This window comes from Bos grunniens, chromosome 28, assembly GCF_055505025.1.
Source record: "Bos grunniens cultivar Pamir isolate PY7600 chromosome 28, Bosgru_T2T1.0, whole genome shotgun sequence".
Lineage (NCBI taxonomy): Eukaryota > Metazoa > Chordata > Mammalia > Artiodactyla > Bovidae > Bos > Bos grunniens.
This window is the reverse complement of record NC_141192.1, coordinates 4018644-4037890: the sequence shown is the minus strand read 5'-3', so window position 1 is coordinate 4037890 and position 19247 is coordinate 4018644. Positions and strand designations below refer to the sequence as shown.

The 19247-nt window shown below is 43.3% G+C and overlaps 1 protein-coding gene across 1 annotated transcript in view; it reads right to left on the bottom strand.

The window, feature by feature from the left end:
• Positions 1-1980: 1980 nt before the first annotated feature.
• Positions 1981-19247, bottom strand: part of LOC147342761 (anthrax toxin receptor-like) — a 39352-nt gene continuing 22085 nt past the window's right edge. Inside the window, exons 11-12 of the mRNA XM_086381341.1 lie at positions 5388-5457; positions 1981-2536 (exon numbers count right to left, since the gene is read on the bottom strand). Of these exons, the coding sequence (XP_086237467.1) occupies positions 2425-2536; positions 5388-5457 (182 nt within the window). The 3' untranslated portion in view covers positions 1981-2424. The remainder of the gene's footprint in view (positions 2537-5387; positions 5458-19247) is intronic.

The following is a 19247-nucleotide window of genomic DNA, read 5'->3' as shown; positions in this document are numbered from 1 at the left end:
GAGTCCTTCAGAATCTTGACTGCTCTAGGGTAGCCTTGGTCTCAGAGGGTCCAGTGTCCCTTCTCCCCAGGGCTGGGACAGCCCATAGATCCCTTCCTTTTGAATGTGAAAGCATGAGGCAGGCAGCCCCGTAGATGCCCAGGCTGTGTCTATGCCCAGATATGGAAAGACAGAGTCTGTACCTTGTTTGCTGGTGTGAGGGCCTCAGAGCTGATGGGACCCTGCCAAAGAGCAGCATCATGGGGCAGGCATGTGTCTGTTTTCTCAGGGGCTTGGGGAGGGCTGGACAGGGGCTGTTCAGGTAGGGGTCACTCACCGTCTTGTAGCAGCAGATACAGATAAGCACCAATGGGATCACGATCAGTGAGGGGATGAATGTAGCATACAAGAAAGGACTGCTGGGAACCGGTATCTGGGTGACAACTGTAGTCACAGAGGTTGTTGTCTTTGTGCAAGTGGTAGGGATTGTCGTCACTGTCATCGTTGTGGTTGTTGTGGTCATTGTTGTGGCTACTGTTGTCATTGTTGTCATCACTGTTGTCGTCGTTGTCCTGCTTGTCCTCACAGTGGTAGGCATTGTGGTAATCCTTGTTGTCCTTGTTGTTGTTTTCCTTGTTGTTATTGTTGTTGTTGTCCTAACTGTGGTAGGCCTTGTTGTTGTTCTGGTTGTTTGCTTTGTTGTTGTTGTCCTGACTGTGGTAGGCGTTGTGGTCCTCCTTGTTGTTGTTGTTGTTCTGACTGTGGTAGGCGTTGTGGTCCTCCTTGTTGTTGTTGTTGTTTTTCTTGTTGTTGTTGTTGTCCTGACTGTGGTAGGCGTTGTGGTCCTCGTTGATGTTGTTGTTGTTCTGACTGTGGTAGGTGTTGTGGTCTTCCGTGTTGTTGTTGTTGTTGTTCTTGTTGTTGTTGTTGTCTTGACTGTGGTAGGCGTTGTGGTCCTCCTTGTTGTTGTTGTTGTTCTGACTGTGGTAGGTGTTGTGGTCTTCCGTGTTGTTGTTGTTGTTCTTGTTGTTGTTGTTGTCTTGACTGTGGTAGGCGTTGTGGTCCTCCGTGTTGTTGTTGTTGTTGTTCTGACTGTGGTAGGTGTTGTGGTCCTCCGTGTTGTTGTTGTTGTCCTGACTGTGGTAGGTATTGTGGTCCTCCGTGTTGTTGTTGTTGTTGTTTTTCTTGTTGTTGTTGTTGTTCTGATGGTGGTAGGCGTTGTGGTCCTCCGTGTTGTTGTTGTTGTTTTTCTTGTTGTTGTTGTTGTTTTGACGGTGGTAGGCGTTGTGGTCCTCTGTGTTGTTGTTGTCGTCCTGACTGTGAAAGGCCTTATGGGCCTCCATGCTGTTGTTGTCCTGATGGTGAAAGGCATTATGGGCCTCCATGTTGTTGTTGTTGTCCTGATGGTGAAAGGTGTTATGGGCCTCCACGTTGTTGTTGTCCAGACTGTGATAGGCCTTATGGGCTTCCATGATGTTGTCCTGATGGTGAAAGGCCTTATGGGCCTCCATGTTGCTGTTGTCCTGATGGTGAAAGGTGTTATGGGCCTCCATGTTGCTGTTGTCCTGATGGTGAAAGGCATTATGGGCCTCCATGTTGCTGTTGTCCTGATGGTGAAAGGCGTTATGGGCCTCCATGTTGCTGTTGTCCTGATGGTGAAAGGCGTTATGGGCCTCCATGTTGTTGTTGTCCTGATGGTGAAAGGCGTTATGGGCCTCCATGTTGTCGTCCTGATAGTGAAAGGCCTTATTGGCCTCCATGTTATTGTTGTCCTGACTGTGGTAGGTGTTGTGGTCCTCCTTGTTGTTGTTGTTGTCTTGACTGTGGTAGGCGTTGTGGTCCTCCGTGTTGTTGTTGTTGTTGTTGTTCTGACTGTGGTAGGTGTTGTGGTCCTCCGTGTTGTTGTTGTCCTGACTGTGGTAGGTGTTGTGGTCCTCCGTGTTGTTGTTGTTGTTGTTCTGACTGTGGTAGGTGTTGTGGTCTTCCGTGTTGTTGTTGTTGTTTTTCTTGTTGTTGTTGTTGTTCTGACTGTGGTAGGTGTTGTGGTCCTCCGTGTTGTTGTTGTTGTTGTCCTGACTGTGGTAGGTGTTGTGGTCCTCCGTGTTGTTGTTGTTGTTGTTCTGACTGTGGTAGGCGTTGTGGTCTTCCGTGTTGTTGTTGTTGTTGTTGTCTTGACTGTGGTAGGCATTGTGGTCTTCCGTGTTGTTGTTGTTGTCTTGACTGTGGTAGGTGTTGTGGTCCTCCGTGTTGTTGTTGTTGTTGTCCTGACTGTGGTGGGCATTGTGGTCCTCCGTGTTGTTGTTGTTGTTGTCCTGACTGTGGTGGGCGTTGTGGTCTTCCGTGTTGTTGTTGTTGTTGTTGTCTGGACTGTGGTAGGTGTTGTGGTCTTCTCTGTTGTTGTTGTCCTGACTGTGGTAGGTGTTGTGGTGGTTGTCTGTGTTGTTGTCATGACTGTGGTAGGCATTGTAGTTGTGGTCGTCGTGCTCGTTGTGACAGTGGTAGGCTTTGTGGTTGTTGTGGTAGTTGTTGGGACAGTTGTAGGCTCTGTAGGCTCATACTGTAGAGAGCACACATGCCAAAGACCAGGGGTTGACTTGGGTGACTTATTCCCATGTACCCAAAATGCACTTCCCACACTAGACCCCACAATTCCCCTTCTCCTCAGGTTGCCTCATCTACAGGGACCAGAGTGGGGCTACGAGATCATGGCTGGTACCCAGAGAGCCACTGTGCAGCCCTTGGCTAAATACCCTACCACTGGCCCTGCTCAGAGGCTCTCCCCAGAGCCCTGTTAAGGAAGCCCAGTCCTCCAAGGAGTAACAGTCCAGCCCTCACTACCTGCTTTGGCTGAGAGCACTTGGATTTTGTGAGGACCATAACAAACTACAATACACAGATGAGTAAGAGGGAGGTTGCAGGGCCCCTGAGAGTGGGGGTGCAATAGCCAAGATAGGACACCCAACTCACCTTGCCATAGCCTCTCTCCCCCATTTCTCAGCTTTGCAACCTCAGGCAAAGCTACTCCCTGTCTTACAGCCTCGGTCTCACATTGTGGTGAGGAAGTAAGTGGGTAGGAGAAGGCGATGGCACCCCACTCCAGTACTCTTGCCTGGAAAATCCCATGGATGGAGGAGCCTGGTAGGCTGCAGTCCATGGGGTCGCTAGGAGTCAGACACGACTGAGCGATTTCACTTTGACTTTTCACTTTCATGCACTGGAGGAGGAAATGGCAACCCACTCCAGTGTTCTTGCCTGGAGAATCCCAGGGATGGGGGAGCCTGGTGGGCTGCTGTCTATGGAGTCACACAGAGTCAGACACGACTGAAGCGACTTAGCATCAGCAGCAGCAGTAAGTGCGTACTTGAGCATGTTAGACAGAGGTTATAGTCCAGCATAGGACATGTCTGCATGGGGGCTTAGAGAATGAGCTCTGTACTCTTGTTCTTAACTACGGGTGCGTGTGCTGCATACATGGGCCTGCACTGCCCAGCTCTTCCCCACATCAATGGCTGTGTTGGAGGGAAGCAGAAGGGAAGGGTGCAGAGAGAGCCTATGCCCAGGAAACAGGGAGGCTGAAAGGAGAGGCCCATTCAAGCTGAGGGTGACCCTGTGTTGGGCCCAGAGCCACAGGCAGCTTCAGAGTTCTCTTCTCAATGCACCTATGGACAAACAGCTGTCAGGTGGAAAGACTCTAGTGGGAAAAGTGGAGGTTCAGTCTCAGATCAACAGGAGGATATGCAGGGTGCAGGGGAGACAGATGAGGACTGTCACACTACAAGAACCCACACCAGCTAGGACTGGACACAGGGGCAGTGGCATTAAGCATAGGCATCCCTCCTCCCAGAGAAAACTCACTCCAGGCTGACAGGCTCTGTTGCCCAAGTCGGGCTGCTCAAGGTTAAGCAGCCTGGATGTTTCAGAGCTGGGAAAAGCAGACCCCTGGGAGCAGCACTTTGTTTCCAGTTTCCTCTTCCTGAGCTGAGCCCTGCCCTCCCCACAGTCCTGCAAGCTCCCCAGGAACAGAGGGCAGAGGGCAGAGCTGGTTAGCAGAGAGGGGCAGTGGAGGAGCATGAGAAAGGAGGAGAAGCAGAAGGGAGGCTGACGACCTCTGCAAAGTGACCACCAGTGTTCTCCAAACAGTCTTGGGAGGCTGGGGGCTATGATGGTCATGAATGGGTTCAGAGCCCTGTCTGCTGCTGCGGCAATGCAGTGAAGACACACGCTGAGTGGACATGGCCACAGCTCTCCCACCCTCCAGATCCTTGAGCCTTGCACCTTGATTTGAGCCAAGGGGTCTCAGAGCACCTGGACCCTGTTTTCCTAGTACACAGTATCCCATCCTCTCCAACTCACCTCAGCTGGAATCCAGGCTGTAGCCTTGAGCTCCCCACCACAAGCCCTGGGTTAGGGGAGGTGGCATGGTGGGTTCAGGGCACACAGAGCCTCAGCACTGTTTCTGGAGTCTGCTTAGAGCTGGAATTGGTCCCTTTAAAGGGCCTTCAATGACATGGTTCACAGAGAGCAGAGTATCTGCAAGGCCTGAACAGATGCCTACAACCTCGGTGCCCTTATAGAAGAGTTTACAGTGAATTTTGTAAATCTGGTAAAGGGATAAGGGCACCTATCTGGCAGTGAGGTGCTGCCAGAGATGCTTGTCTCATTAGCTACTTGCTAGGCCTTTCTTGAGGAATTTTCTCCCCTCACCTCTTCTTCCCAGGATGCGCCTGCATCTTCTGTTTCTTCTTCCCAAGCTGCAGTCCACTGAGGTTCCCGCAGTCCCACCCTGTCATTCACACAATCCTTGCTGACAATTTTCAAGTCTTCGCCTATAAAGCTGACACCATTGTTCAGGCTGTAATCAATGAAAACCTCCCTAAAGCACAGAAAGGCAGAGGGTAACCACCAGGTCAAAGAGACAGTTTTTTTGGCTCAGTCCATAGCCCACAGTTCTTCTCATGGTAATAACTTTGAACATCAGCCAATCAGGGTTACTGGAGAGCTGTCTGTAGGGTTAAGGGGAGTTTATCCCCAAGCACCATGAGATTGGCCTCTGCAATGAAGGTTATCAGACAATGAGGAGTCCTGAATGGGGTCAGATGTATTCCTGGCCATGAACTAAGTGACCAGGAATGGCTGTACTGTGTCACCATCCTGACTCCTCTGTATGTACAGAGTATGTTGGAGTCCCTTGGAAAAGCTGCCTGGAGCAAAGTTACCATCCCTGGTTGCATATCTTCCAAATCCTGCCCTCAGCAGAACCTGAGTGGGTCTCTGAGCTCCTCGAGGGACCACCAACCAGGCCAGGTGCAGAGGGTGACCTGGGCTGTCCTGAGAAAGACATGTGTTGCCCAGCAGAGGTGACTTCCTACATTCTTGCCCCAAATGGCCTCCCAACCCTAAATACTTACTGTCCAGCCTTGTCAAATATATGTCCTGGGCAAATTAACTTTCCTTGATTCATAGAGATGGGCTTTTCATCTAAAAGAAAACCACACGAGAAGAAAGTCAGCAGACATGTTCACTTATCTGTCCTTCCCATTCTGTTTGCTGTTGGAAGCGGAGCTAACTAACACTTGGGAAGAAGCAACTTTTCTTCTCTTTCTTCTGGTACCATGTACCAGACACTATGTAGAGCTCTGATATTTAGGTTTTATGTTTTCACTTATTTATTTATTTACGATCACTTGATATACAATATAGGTTACCAATGTACAATACTGTGATTCACAGTTTTTGAGGGTTGTATCCTATAAAGTTGTTGTAAAGGGCCTTGATTTTTAGTGTAAAGAAAGCAGACAGAGGCCCTGCTCTCAAGGGCCTGACATCTGTGGGACTGGAGAGAGGGACAGACAGTAAAGTAAGAAACAGTGAACAAAAAGAGAGAAAAGTACTGTGACATCAATAAGCATGGGAAGGTATAAGGGAAGGAGGGAAAGGCACAGCTGCTGAGGAGGAAGTGACCTCTCCTGTCTTTTAGAGACACAGGTTCCTTTTAGGAGAAACAGGACATGAAGGGATATTTAGGATTTGCTTCTCAATAATGATTCAGATGACCATTGTATCTACTCCTGTGGACAAGAATTCCTCAGAAGAAATGGAGTAGCCCTCATAGTCAACAAAAGTCTGAAATGCAGTTATTGGATGCAATCTCATAAACAACAGAATGGTCTTGGTTCATTTTTGAGGCAAACCATTTAAAATCACAGTAATCCAAGTCTATTCCCCAAACGCTAATGCCAAAGAAGCTGAAGTTGAATGGTTGCCTGAAGACCTATAAGACCTTCTAGAACTAACACCAAAAAAAAAAAAAAGATGTCCTTTTCATCATAAGGGATTGGGAAGTCAAGAGATACCTGGAATAACAGGCAAGTTTGGTTTTGGAGTACAAAATGAAGCATAGCAAAGGCTAACAGAATTTTGCCAGGAGAACACACTGATCATAGCAAACACCCTCTTCCAAAAACACTAGAGACTACTCTATAAATGGATATCACCAGATGGTGAGTACCGAAATCAGATTGATTATATTCTTTGCATCCAAAGACGGAGAAGCTCTATATAGTCAGAAAAAAAACAAACAAAAAAAGCTGGAGCTGACTGTGGCTCATATCATGAGCTCTTTATTGCAGAATTCAGGCTTAAATCGAAGAAAGTAGGGAAAACCACTAGACCATTCAGGTATGACCTAAATCAAATTGCGTATGATTATACAGTAGAGGTTGGAGAAGGCAATGGCACCCCACTTCAGTACTCTTGCCTGGAAAGTCCCATGGATGGAGGAGCCTGGTGGGCTGCAGTCCATGGGGTCACTACGAGTCGGACACGACTGAGCGACTTCACTTTCACTTTTCACTTTCATGCATCGGAGAAGGCAATGGCAATCCACTCCAGTGTTCTTGCCTGGAGAATCCCAGGGATGGGGGAGCCTGGTGGGCTGCTGTCTATGGGGTTGCATAGAGTTGGACACGACTGATGCAACTTAGCAGCAGCAGCAGCATACAGCAGAGGTGACGAATAGATTTAAGGGATTATATGTGGTAGACAGAATGCTCAAAGAACTAAGGACAGAAGTTCATAACATTGTACAGGAGGTGGTGGCCAAAACCATCCCTAAGATAAAGTAATGCAGAAGGCAAAGTGGCTGTCTGAGGAGGCCTTACAAATAGCTGAGAAAATAAGAGAAGAGAAAAGAAAAGATATACCCATCTGAATGCAGAGTTCCAAAGAATAGCAAAAAGAGATAAAGAAAGCCTTCCTCAGTGATCAATGAAGAAGTGAAATAGAGGAAAACAACAGAATGGAAAAGACGAGAGATCTCTTCAAGGAAATTAGAGATACCAAAGGAACATTTCATGCAAAGATGGGCTCAATAAAGGATAGAAATGGCAAGGACCTAACAGAAGCAGAGCAAGAAGAGATGGCAAGAATACACAGAAGAACTGTGCAAAAGAGATCTTAATGGCCCAGATAACCACGATGGTGTGGCCACTCACCTAGAGTCAGACATCTTGGAGTGTGAAGTCAAGTGGGCCTTAGGAAGCATTACTGTGAACAAAGCTAATGGAGGTGATATTTAAAACCTATTTAAAACCCAAAAGGTAATGCTGTTAAAATGCTGCACTCAATATGTCAGCAAATTTGGAAAACTCAGCAGTGGCCATAGGACTGAAAAAGGTCAGTTTTCATTCCAATACCAAAAAAAGGCAATGCAATGAATGTTTAAACTACAGTGCAATTGTATTCATTTCACATGCTAGCAAGGTAATGCTAAAATCCTTCAATCTAGGCATCAGCAGTATGTGAACAGAGAACTTCTACATGTACAAGCTGGATTTAGAAAAGGCAGAGGAATCAGAGATCAAATTGCCAACATCCATTGGATCATAGAAAAGCAAGGGAATTCCAGAAGAACATCTACTTCTGCTCCATTGACTATGCTAAAACCTTTGACTGCATCACAACAAACTGGAAAATTCTTAAAGAGATGGGAATACTAGACCGTGTTACCTGTCTTCTGAGAAACTTGTATCCAGGTTAAGAAACAACAATTAGAATTGAACATGGAACAATGGACTGGTTCAAAATTGGAAAAGGAGTACATTAAGGCTGTATATTGCTACCCTGTTTATTTAATTATATGCAGAGTCCATCATGACAAATGTCAGGCTGTATGAATCACAGGCTGGAGCCAAGATTGCTAGGAGAAATAACAACCTCAGATACGCAGATGACATCACCCTTATTGCAGAAACTGAAGAGGAACTAAAGAGCCTCTTAATTAGGGTGAAAGAGGAGCATGAAAAAACTGGCTTAAAACTCAACATTCAAAAAACTAAGATCATGGCACCCACTCCCATTGTTTTAAGGCAAATAGATGTAGGGAAAGTGGAAACAGTGACAGATTTTATTTTCTTGGCTCCAAAATCACTGCAGGCAGTGACTATAGCCACAAAATTAAAAGATGCTTGCACCTTGGAAGAAAAACTGTGACAAACCTAGACAGCATATTAAAAAGCAGAGGCATCACTTTGCCAACAAATTTGAGTATAGTAAAAGCCATGGCTTTTCCATTAGTTATGCATGGATGTGACAATTGGACCATAAAGAAGGCTGAGTGCTGAAAAACTGATCCTTTTGAATTGTGGTGCTGGAGAAGTCTCTTGAGGGTCCCTTGGACTGTAAGGAGATCAAACCAGTCAATGCTAAAGGAAATCAACCCTGAATGTTCATTGGAAGGACTGATGCTGAAACTGAAGCGCCAATACTTTGGTCACGTGATGTAAAGTGCTGCCTCATTGGAAAAGACCCTGGTGCTTAGGAAAGATTAAGGGTAAAAGGAGAAGAGGGCAAAAGAGAATGAGATGGTTGGATGGCATCACCAACTCAATGGACATGAGTTTGACCAAATTCTGGGAGATAGTGAAGGCCAGGGAAGCCTGGTATGCTGCAGTCCAAGGGGTTGCAAGGAGTAAGACAGGACTTAGCAACTGAACAACAATAAATCAACAGTGAAAGTATTGGCAAAATGCAATTGGCTGGGGTTGATAATTCCATAAGCCTCTTATCCTTACTCATCAGAAGGCAGACAGAATGAAAACCACAATCACAGGAAACTAACCAAACTGATCACATGGACCACAGCCTTGTCTAACTCAATGAAACTAGGACCCATGCTGTGTAGGGCCACCCAAGACAGATAGGATATGGTGGAGAGTTTTGACAAAACGTGGTCCAGAGGGAATGGCAAACCACTTCAGTGTTCTTGCCTTGAGACATGAACAGTATGAAAAGACTGGACACTGAAAGATGAAGTCCCCAGGTCAGTCGGTGCCCCATATGTTATTGGAGAAGAGTGAAGAAATAACTCCAGAAAAAAATGAAGGGATGGAGCCAAAGCAAAAACAATGCCCAGTTGTAGATGTGACTAGTGATGGAAATAAAGTCCAATCCTGTAAAGAACAATATTTCATAGAAACCTGGAATGTTAGGTCTATGAATCAAGGTAAACTGGAAGTGGTCAAACAGGAGATGGCAAGAATGAACAACTGACATTTTAGGAATCAGTGAACTAAAATGGGCTGGAATGGGTGAATTTAATTCAGATGACCATTATATCTACTACTGTGGTCAAGAATCCCTTAGAAGAAATGGAGTAGCCCTCACAGTCAAACAAGAGTCTAAAACGCAGTACTTGGGTGCAATCTTAAAAATGACAGAATGATCTCTTTTCGTTTCCAAGGCAAACCATTCAATATCACAGTAATTCAAGTCTATGCCCCAAACACTAATGCTGAAGAAGCTGAAATTGAACAGTTCTATGAAGACCTACAAGAACTTCTAGAATTAACACACACACACACAAAATGTCCTTTTCATAGGGGACAGGAATGCAAAAGTAGGAAGTCAAGAGATAGCTGGAGTAACAGGCAAGTTTGGCCTTGGAGTACCAAATGAATTGTACAAAGGCAAAGGCTAACACAGGGCAAAGCCTAACAGAGTTTTGCCAAGAGAATGCACTGGTCATAGAAAACATCCTCTTCCAACAACACAAGAGACAACTCTACACATGGACATCACCAGATGGTCAATACCAAAATCAGATTGATTATATTCTTTGCAGTCAAAGATGGAGAAGCTCTATACAGTCAGCAAAAACAAGATCAGAAGCTGACTGTGGCTCAGATCATGAACTCCCTATTTCAAAATTCAGACATAAATTGAAGAAAGTAAGGAAAAACACTAGACCATTCTGACATGACCTAAATCAAATCCCTTATGATTATACAGTGAAAGTGACAAATAGATTCAAGGGATTAGATCTGATAGACAGAGTGCCTGAAGAACTATGGACAGAGGTTTGTGACATTGTATGGGAGGCAGGGATCAAGACCATCCCCAAGAAAAAGAAATGCAAAAAAGGGAAAATTGTTGTCTGAGGATGCCTTACAAATAGCTGAGAAAAGAAGAGAAGTAAAAGGCAAAGGAGAAAGGAAAAGATATAGCCATCTGAATGCAGAGTTCCAAAGAATAGTAAGGAGAGATAAGAAAGCCTTCCTCAGTGATCAATGCAAAGAAATAGAGGAAAACAATACAATGGGAAAGACTAGAGATCTCTTCAAGAAAATTAGAGATACCGACGGAACAATTCATGCAAAGATGGGCAAAATAAAGGACAGAAATGGTATGGACCTAACAGAAGCAGAAGATATTAAGAAAAGGTGGCAAGAATACACAGAAGAACTGTACAAAGAAGATCTTAATAACCCAGATAACAATGATGGTGTGACCACTCACCTAGAGCCAGACATCCTGAAGTCTGAAGTCAAGTGGGCCTTAGGAAGGATCACTACGAATAAAGCTAGTGGAGGTGATGGAATTCCAGCTGAGCTATTTCAAGTCCTAAAATATGATGCTGTGAAAGTGCTGTATTCAGGAAATTTGGAAAACTCAGTAGTGGCCACAGGACTGGAAAAGGTCAACTTTCATTCCAGTTCCAAAAAGACAATGATGAAGAATGCTCAAACTACTGCACAATTGCACTTATCTCACATGCTAGTAAAGTAATGCTCAAAATTCTCTGAGCAAGGCTTCAACAGTATGTGAACCGAGAACTTGCAGATGTTCAAGCTGGATTTAGGAAGGGCAGGGGAACCAGAGATCAAATTGCCAACATCCATTGGATCATAGAGAAAGCAAGAGAATTCCAGAAAAACATCTATTTCTGCTTTATTGACTATGCCAAAGCCTTTGACGGTGTGGATCACAACAACCTGGAAAATTCGTAAAGAGATGGGAATACCAGACCACCTTTCCTGATGGAAAGGACTGATGTTGAAGCTGAAACTCCAATACTTTGGCCACCTGATGCGAAGAGCTGACTCATTTGAAAAGACCCTGATGCTGGGAAAGATTGAAGGCAGGAGGAGAAGGGGACGACAGAGGATGAGGTGGTTGGATGGCATCACTGACACAATGGACATGGGCTTGGGTGGGCTCCGGGAGTGGGTGATGGACAGGGAGGCCTGGCATGCTGTGGTTCATGGGGTTGCAGAGTCAGACATGACTGAGGGACTGAACTGAAGTGTAGGAGGGTCCCTTTTCTCCACATCCTCTCTGGCACTTTTTGTTTAAATGCAATTTTATTTATTTTTTGGTATATATTGTGAGGAAATGTTCTAATCTCATTCTTTTATGTGCTGGTGTCCAATTTTCTCAGTATCACATATTGAAGAGACTGTCTTTTCTCCATTATATTGTTTTTTTTACCTCCTTTGTCATAGATTAATTGACCATAGGAGAAGGCAATGGCAACCCAATCCAGTACTCTTGCCTAGAAAATCCCATGGATGGAGGAGCCTGGTAGGCTGCAGTCCATGGGGTCGTGAAGAGTTGGACACGATTGAGTGACTTCACTTTCACTTTTCACTTTCATGCATTGGAGAAGGAAATGGCATCCCACTCCAGTGTTCTTGCCTGGAGAATCCCAGGGACAGGGGAGCCTGGTGGGCTGCTGTCTATGGGGTCGCACAGAGTCGGACACGACTGAAGTGACTTAGCAGCAGCAATTGACCATATGTACATGTGTTTATTTCTGGGATTCGGATCCCTATGCTATGATTTATGTGTCAATTTTTGTTTTGATTACTGTAGTTTTGTGCTATTGTCTGAACACCGGAAGCATGATATCCCTAGTTTTGTTCTTTTTCAAGATTGCTCTGACTATTTGTGGTTTTTTTTTTTTTTTTTTGTATGTGTGTGGTTCTGTATTCATTTTAAGATTATTTATTCTGTTGTTGTTGTTCAGTTGCTCAGTCATGTCTGACTCTTTGCAACCCCATGGACTGCAACATGCCAGACCTCTCTGTCGTTTACCATCTCCCGAAGTTTTCTCAAGTTCATGTCCATTGCATTGGTGATATCATCTAGCCATCTCATCCTCTGACGCCCTCTTCTCCTTCTGCGCTCAATCTTATTCAACATCAGGGACTTGGGAAAGTCACTGGGAAGTGAGTCAGTTGTTTGCATCAGATGACCAAAATACTGGAGTTTCAGCTTCAGCATTAGTCCTTCCAACAAGTATTCAAGATTGATTTCTCTTAAGACTGACTGGTTTGATCTCCTTGCTGTCCAAGGGACTCCCAGGAGTCCTCTCCAGCACCACAGTTCGAAGGCATCAATTCTTCAGCTCTCTGCCTTCTTTATGGTCGAGCTCCCACAACCATACATGACCACTGGGGAAGACCATAGCCTTGACTGTACGTACATTTGTCAGCAGAGTAATGTCTCTGCTTTTCAACACACTGTCTAGGTTTGTCATCGCTTTCCTGCCAAGAAGCAAACGTCTTCTGCTTTCAAGGCTACAGTCACCATCTGCAGTGATTTTAGAGCCCAAGAAGAGGAAATCTGTCACTACTTTCACTTTTTTCCCCCTACATTTGCCATGAAGTAGTGGGGCCAGACGCCAAGATCCTACTTTTGTTTTTTATATATATTTAGTTTTAAGCTGGCTCTTTCACTCTCCTCCTTCACCATCATCAAGAGGCTGTTAAGTTCCTCTTCACTTCTGCCACGAGAGTGGTATCATCCTCATGTCTAAGGTTGTGGATGTTTCTCCCACCTTTCTTGATTCCAGCTTGTAACTCATCCACCTGGCATTTCTCATGATATGCCCAGCATATAGATGAAACAAACTGGGTTTGTTTATTTATTCTTATTCTATTTCTGTGAAAAATGTCACAGAGTTTTTCCTAGGAATTGCATTAAATTGGTGTATTGTTTTGGGTAATACGGACATCTTAACAATATTAATTCTTCCAATCCATGAACGTGGCCTTTCTTTTCATTTGTGTTTTCTTCATTTTCCTTCATCAATGTCTTATAGGTTTTAAGCGGATGACTTTCACCTCCTTGGTTAAGTTTATTGTTAGGTATTTTATTTTTTCCCATGTAATTGTAGATGGGATTAGTTTCTTAAATTCTCTTTCTGATAGTTTATTGTTAGTGTATAGAAATGTAAGATTTCTATATATTAATCTTATTTCCTAAACTTTATTGAATTCATTTACTGTCCTTAATGGTCTTATTGGTGGAGTTATTATTATTATTATTACTTTCTGTGTATAGTATTATACATCTTCAAATAGTGAGAGTTTTACTTTTTCCTTCCTATTTGAACATCTTTTATTTTCTTTTATGCTTACTGTCTCTAGGCCTTCCAATATATGTTCAATAGAAGTGATGAGAATGGACAACTTTGTCTTGTTCCTGATTTTAAAAGAAAAGCTTTCAGCTTTTCACTATTGAGTATTATGTCAGCTGTGGGTTTGTCATGAATGGGTTTCATTAAGTTGAGCTGTGCTCCTTCTGTATCACCTTTGATAAGGTTTTTTTTTTTTAAATCATGAATGTATATTAGTTTTGTCAAATGCTTTGTCTATTGAGATGGTCTATAACTTTTATCTTTTCTTTGTTAGTATGGTGAATTATATTCATTGATTTGTGTATATTGAATCATTCTTCCCATCTCTGGAATAAATCCCACTTCATTAAGGTGTTTTATCCCTTTTTATATATTTTTGAATTCAGTTCACTAATATCTTGTTGAGCTTTTTTCCATCTTTTTTCATCAGAGATATTGGCCTGTAATTTCTTTTTCTGTAGTGAAAAAGTTTTCCTTTGTTTTCCTTTGGTAGCTGGGTAATGGTGGCTTTGAACAATGATTTGGGGAGTGTTTCCTCCTCTTCAATATTTTGAAATAGCTTGATAAGGATAGGTATTAGTTCTTTTGTGTAAGTTTAGTAGAAATCCCCTCTAAAGCCATTTCTCTTTGGACTTTTGTTTGCTGTGAGTTTTTTTTTTTTATTACATATTCAATTTCAATACTAGTGGTCAGTCTGTACAGATTATATATTTCTTCCTGATTCAGTCTTGGAAAATTATAAGTTTCTAGGAATTTACGCATTTCTTTTTCATTCAGTTTGTAGGCATATAACTGATTGTAGTATTCCCTTGTGACTTTTTGTATCTCTGTGATACCAGTTGTGATTTTTTTCTCTTTCACTTCTTTTTTTATTTCAAGTCTATTTTTTTTTCTTAGTGAGCATGGCCAAAGGATTATCAATAATGTTTATCTTTTCAAAAAAGGTGCTAAAGAACATTATTCTAAGTGGTGAAAAATTGAAAGCATTCCCCATAAGATCAGAAACAAGACAAGGGTGTCCACTTTCACCACTATTATTCAACATAGTTCTGGAAGTCCTAGCTACAGCAATCAGAGAAGAAAAAGAAATAAAAGGAATCCAGATCGGAAAAGAAGAAGTAAAGCTCTCACTGTTTGCAGATGATATGATGCTGTACATAGAAAACCCTAAAGATAGTATCAGAAAATTACTAGGGCTAATCAGTGAATTTTGCAAAGTTGCAGGATACAAAATCAACACACAGAAATCACTTGCATATCTATATACTGACAATGAAAAATCAGAAAGAGAAATTAAGGAATCAATCCCATTCACCATTGCAACAAAAAGAATAAAATATCTAGGAATAAATTTACCTAAGGAAACAAAAGAACCATACACAGAAAATTATAAGACACTGATGAAAGAAATCAAAGGTGCATAAACAGGTGGAGAGACATTCCAGGTTCCTGGGTATGAAGAATTAATATTGTGAAAATGACTATACTACCAAATGCAATCTACAGATTAAATGCAATTCCTATCAAATTACCAATGGCATTTTTCACAGAACTAGAACAAAAAATTTCACAATTAACATGGAAACACAAAAGACCCCAAATAGCCAAAGCAGTCTTGAGAAAGAAGAATGGAGCTGGAGGAATCAATCTTCCTGATTTCAGGTTATGCTACAAAGCTACAGTCATCAAGACAGTATGGTACTGGCACAAAAGCAGAAATATAGACCAATGGAACAAGATAGAAAGCCCAGAAATAGACCCATGCACCTATGGGTATCTTATTTTTGACAAACGAGGCAAGAATATACAATGCGGCAAAGACAGCCTCTTCAATGAATGGTACTGGAAAATTGGACAGCTATATGTAAAAGAATGAAATTAAAACACTTCGTAACACCATACATAAAGATAAACTCAAAATGGATTAAAGACCTAAATGTAAGACCAGAACTTACATATAAAACTCTTAGAGGAAAACATAGGCAGAACACTTGATGGCATAAATCAAAGCAAGATCCTCTATGACCCACCTACTAGAGTCATGGAAATAAAAACAAAAGTAAGCAAGTGGAACCTGATTAAACTTAAAAGTTTTTGCACAGCAAAGTAAACTATAAGCAAGGTGAAAAAACAAAATTCAGAATGGGAGAAAATAATAGCTAATGAAACAACTGACAAAGGATTAATTTACAAAATATATAAGCAGCTTATACAACTCAATACCAGAAAAACAAACAACCCAATCAAAAAGTGGGAAAAAGACTTAAACAGACATTTCTCCAAAGAATACATACAGATGGCTAACAAACACATGAAAAGATGCTCAACATCACTCATTATTAGAGAAATGCAAATCAAAACCACAATGAGATATCACCTCAAACCGGTCAGAATGGCCCTCATCAAAAAGTCTACAAATAAATTCTGAAGAGGGTGTGGAGAAAAGGGAACACTCTTGCACTGTTGATGGGAATGTAAATTGATACAGTCACTACAGAAGATGGTTTGGAGATTCCATAGAAAACTAGGAGTAAACCCACCATATGACCCAGTAATCCCACTCCTAGGCATATATCCTGAGGAAACCAGTGTTGAAAAAGACACATGTATTCCATTGATCATTGCAACACTACATACAATAGCTAGAACATGGAAGCAACCTAGATATCCATTGACAGATGAATGGATAAAGAAGTTGTGGAGGCAGTCCCAAGATGGCGGAAGAATAAGACGGGGAGACCACTTTCTCCCCCAAAAATTCATCAAAAGAACATTTTTTAAAGTCTGAGTAAATTCCACAAAACAACTTCTGAATGCTGGCAGAGGACATCAGGCACCCAGAAAAGCAGCCCATTGTCTTCTAAAGGAGATAGGGAAAAATATAAAAGACAAAAAGAGAGACAAAAGAGGTAGGGATGGAGCTCCATCCCAGGAAGGGAGTCTTAAAAAGAGAGAAGTTTCCAAACACCAGGAAACACTCTCACTGCCGAGTCTGTGGGGAACCTTAGAAGCACAGAGGGCAACATAACAGGGAGGGAAACTAAATAAATAATTAAAACCCACAGATTACGTGCCCAACTGTAACTCCCCCAGCGGAGAAGCAGCGCAGACACCTGCATCCGCCACTAGCAGGCGGGGGCTGGGCGGGGAGACCCGGGCTGCATTGCTTAGAGTAAGGACCTGGCCTGAATGCCCCGAGGGCAATCTGAGGGAACTAACTTGGGCTAGCAAACCAGACTGTGGGATAGCTACAACGTGAAAAGTCCTAAGACACTGCCAGGCCCACGCACAGAACAAAGGACTGACTAGAGCTATGCGAAAACCCCTAACCTAAGACACTGTCAGGCCCGCTCACACAACAAAGGACTGAACAGAGCCAGCTGGCTACAGACCATCCCCCTCTGGTGACAGGCAGGCAGAGCCAGAAGGGGGCAATCGCTGCTGCAGAGAGGCAGTATCTACCAAACTGCAAGCAGGCTTCTTTGCTAACTGAGACTTCTTGGGATTCTGGATGGTCAACATCCGCCTGAGAAGGTGCGCCAGTTGTACACCCAGAAAACTGAGCGGCAGGGACAGGGAGGTGATAAGTCGCAGTGACCACACTCGCCAAACATCTCATCACCTGAGCTGCTCAGACCTGGGAAGGGCACAAACGCAGGCCCAACCGAGTCTGCGCCTCTGAGGACTACCCGAGTGCCTGAACCTGAGCAGCTTAGACCTGGGAAGTGCATACAACCCAGGGCTGGCCTCGGACGGTTCCCGGTGGAGCAACCTAGAGCCTAAGCAGTGTAGACAGGGAAAGCACACACGCTGTGAGCAGGGGCAGGCCCAGTGTGCCTGAGACACTGTGAGCACACGCCAGTGTTATTTGTTTGCAGCGTCCCTCCCTCCCCACAGCACGACTGAACAAGTGAGCCTAAAAAAGTGTCCACCACCGTCCCCTTTGTGTCAGGGCAGAAATCAGACACTGAAGAGACCAGCAAACAGAAGAAGCTAAAACAGAGGGAACCACCTTGGAAGTGACAGGTGCAATAGATTAAAACCCTGTAGTTAGTACCAACTACATAAGAAGGGGCCTACAGATCTTGAGAAATATAAACTGGATCAAGGAACTAGCCAAAAATGAACTGACCCCACACTGCCCACAACAATACCAGAGAAAGTCCTAGATATATTTTTACTATTTTTACTATCATTCTTTATTTTTTTAATTAAAAAAAATTTTAAGTCCTCTAATACTCCTTTAATTTTCATTTTTATAATCTACTATTACTTTGGGAAAAAAAAGAGACCCTATTTTTTAAAGTAAACTTCATATATATATATTTTATAATTTTTGTGACTTTTTTCTTTTTCTTTTCTTTAATATTGTATTTTTGAAAATCCAACCTCTACTCTAGATTTTAATCTTTGCTTTTTGGTATTTGTTATCAATTTTGTACCTTTAAGAACCCAATCTTCAGTACCCATTTTTACTTGGGAGCGAGATTACTGGCTTGACTGCTCTCTCCCTCTTTGGACTCTCCTTTTTATCCACCAGGTCACCTCTATTTGCCCCCTCCCCCTTCTCTTCTCTACCCAACTCTGAATCTCTTTGTGTGTTCCGGACTGTGGAGAACACTTAGGGAACTGACTACTGGCTGGATGTCTCTCTCCTTTTGATTCCCCCTTTATCGTCCTGGCCACCTCTGTCTCCTTCCTCCCCCTTCTCTTATCTGCATAACTCTGTGAACATCTCTGAGCGGTCCAGACTGTGGAGCACACATAAGGATGTGATTACTGGCTAGCTTGCTCTCTCCTCTTTTGATTCCACCTCATCTCATCCTGTCACCTCTATCTCCCTCCTCCCTCTTCTCTTCTTCATGTAACTCTGTGAACCTCTCTGGGTGTCCCTCACTGTGGAGAAAGTTTTCATCTTTAACCTAGATGTTTTATCAAAGGTGCTGTATAGACAGAGAAGTCTTGAGGCTACTGTAAAAATAAGACTGAAAGCCAGAAGCAGGAGGCTTAAGTCCAAATCCTGAGAACACCAGAGAACTCCTGACTCCAGGGAACATTAATTAATAGGAGCTCATCAAATACCTCCATACCTACACTGAAACCAAGCCCCACCCAAGGGCCAAGTTCCAGAGCAAGACATATCACACAAATTCTCTGGCAACACAGGAACATAGCCCTGAGCTTCAATATACAGGCTGCCTAAAGTCACTCCAAACCCATTGACATCTTATAACTCATTACTGGACACTTCATTGCACTCCAGAGAGAAGAAATCCAGCCCCACCCATCGGAACAGTGACACAAGCTTCCCTAACCAGGAAACCTTGACAAGCCACCCATACAACCCCACCCACAGAGACGAAACTCCACAATAAAGAGAACTCCACATATTGCCAGAATACAGAAAGGCCATCCCAAACACAGCAATATAAACAGACGAAGAGACAGAAGAATACCCAGGAGGTAAAGGAACAGGATAAATGCGCACCAAACCAAATAAAAGAGGAAGAGATATGGAATCTATCTGATAAATAATTCCAAATAATGATAGTGAAAATGATCCAAAATC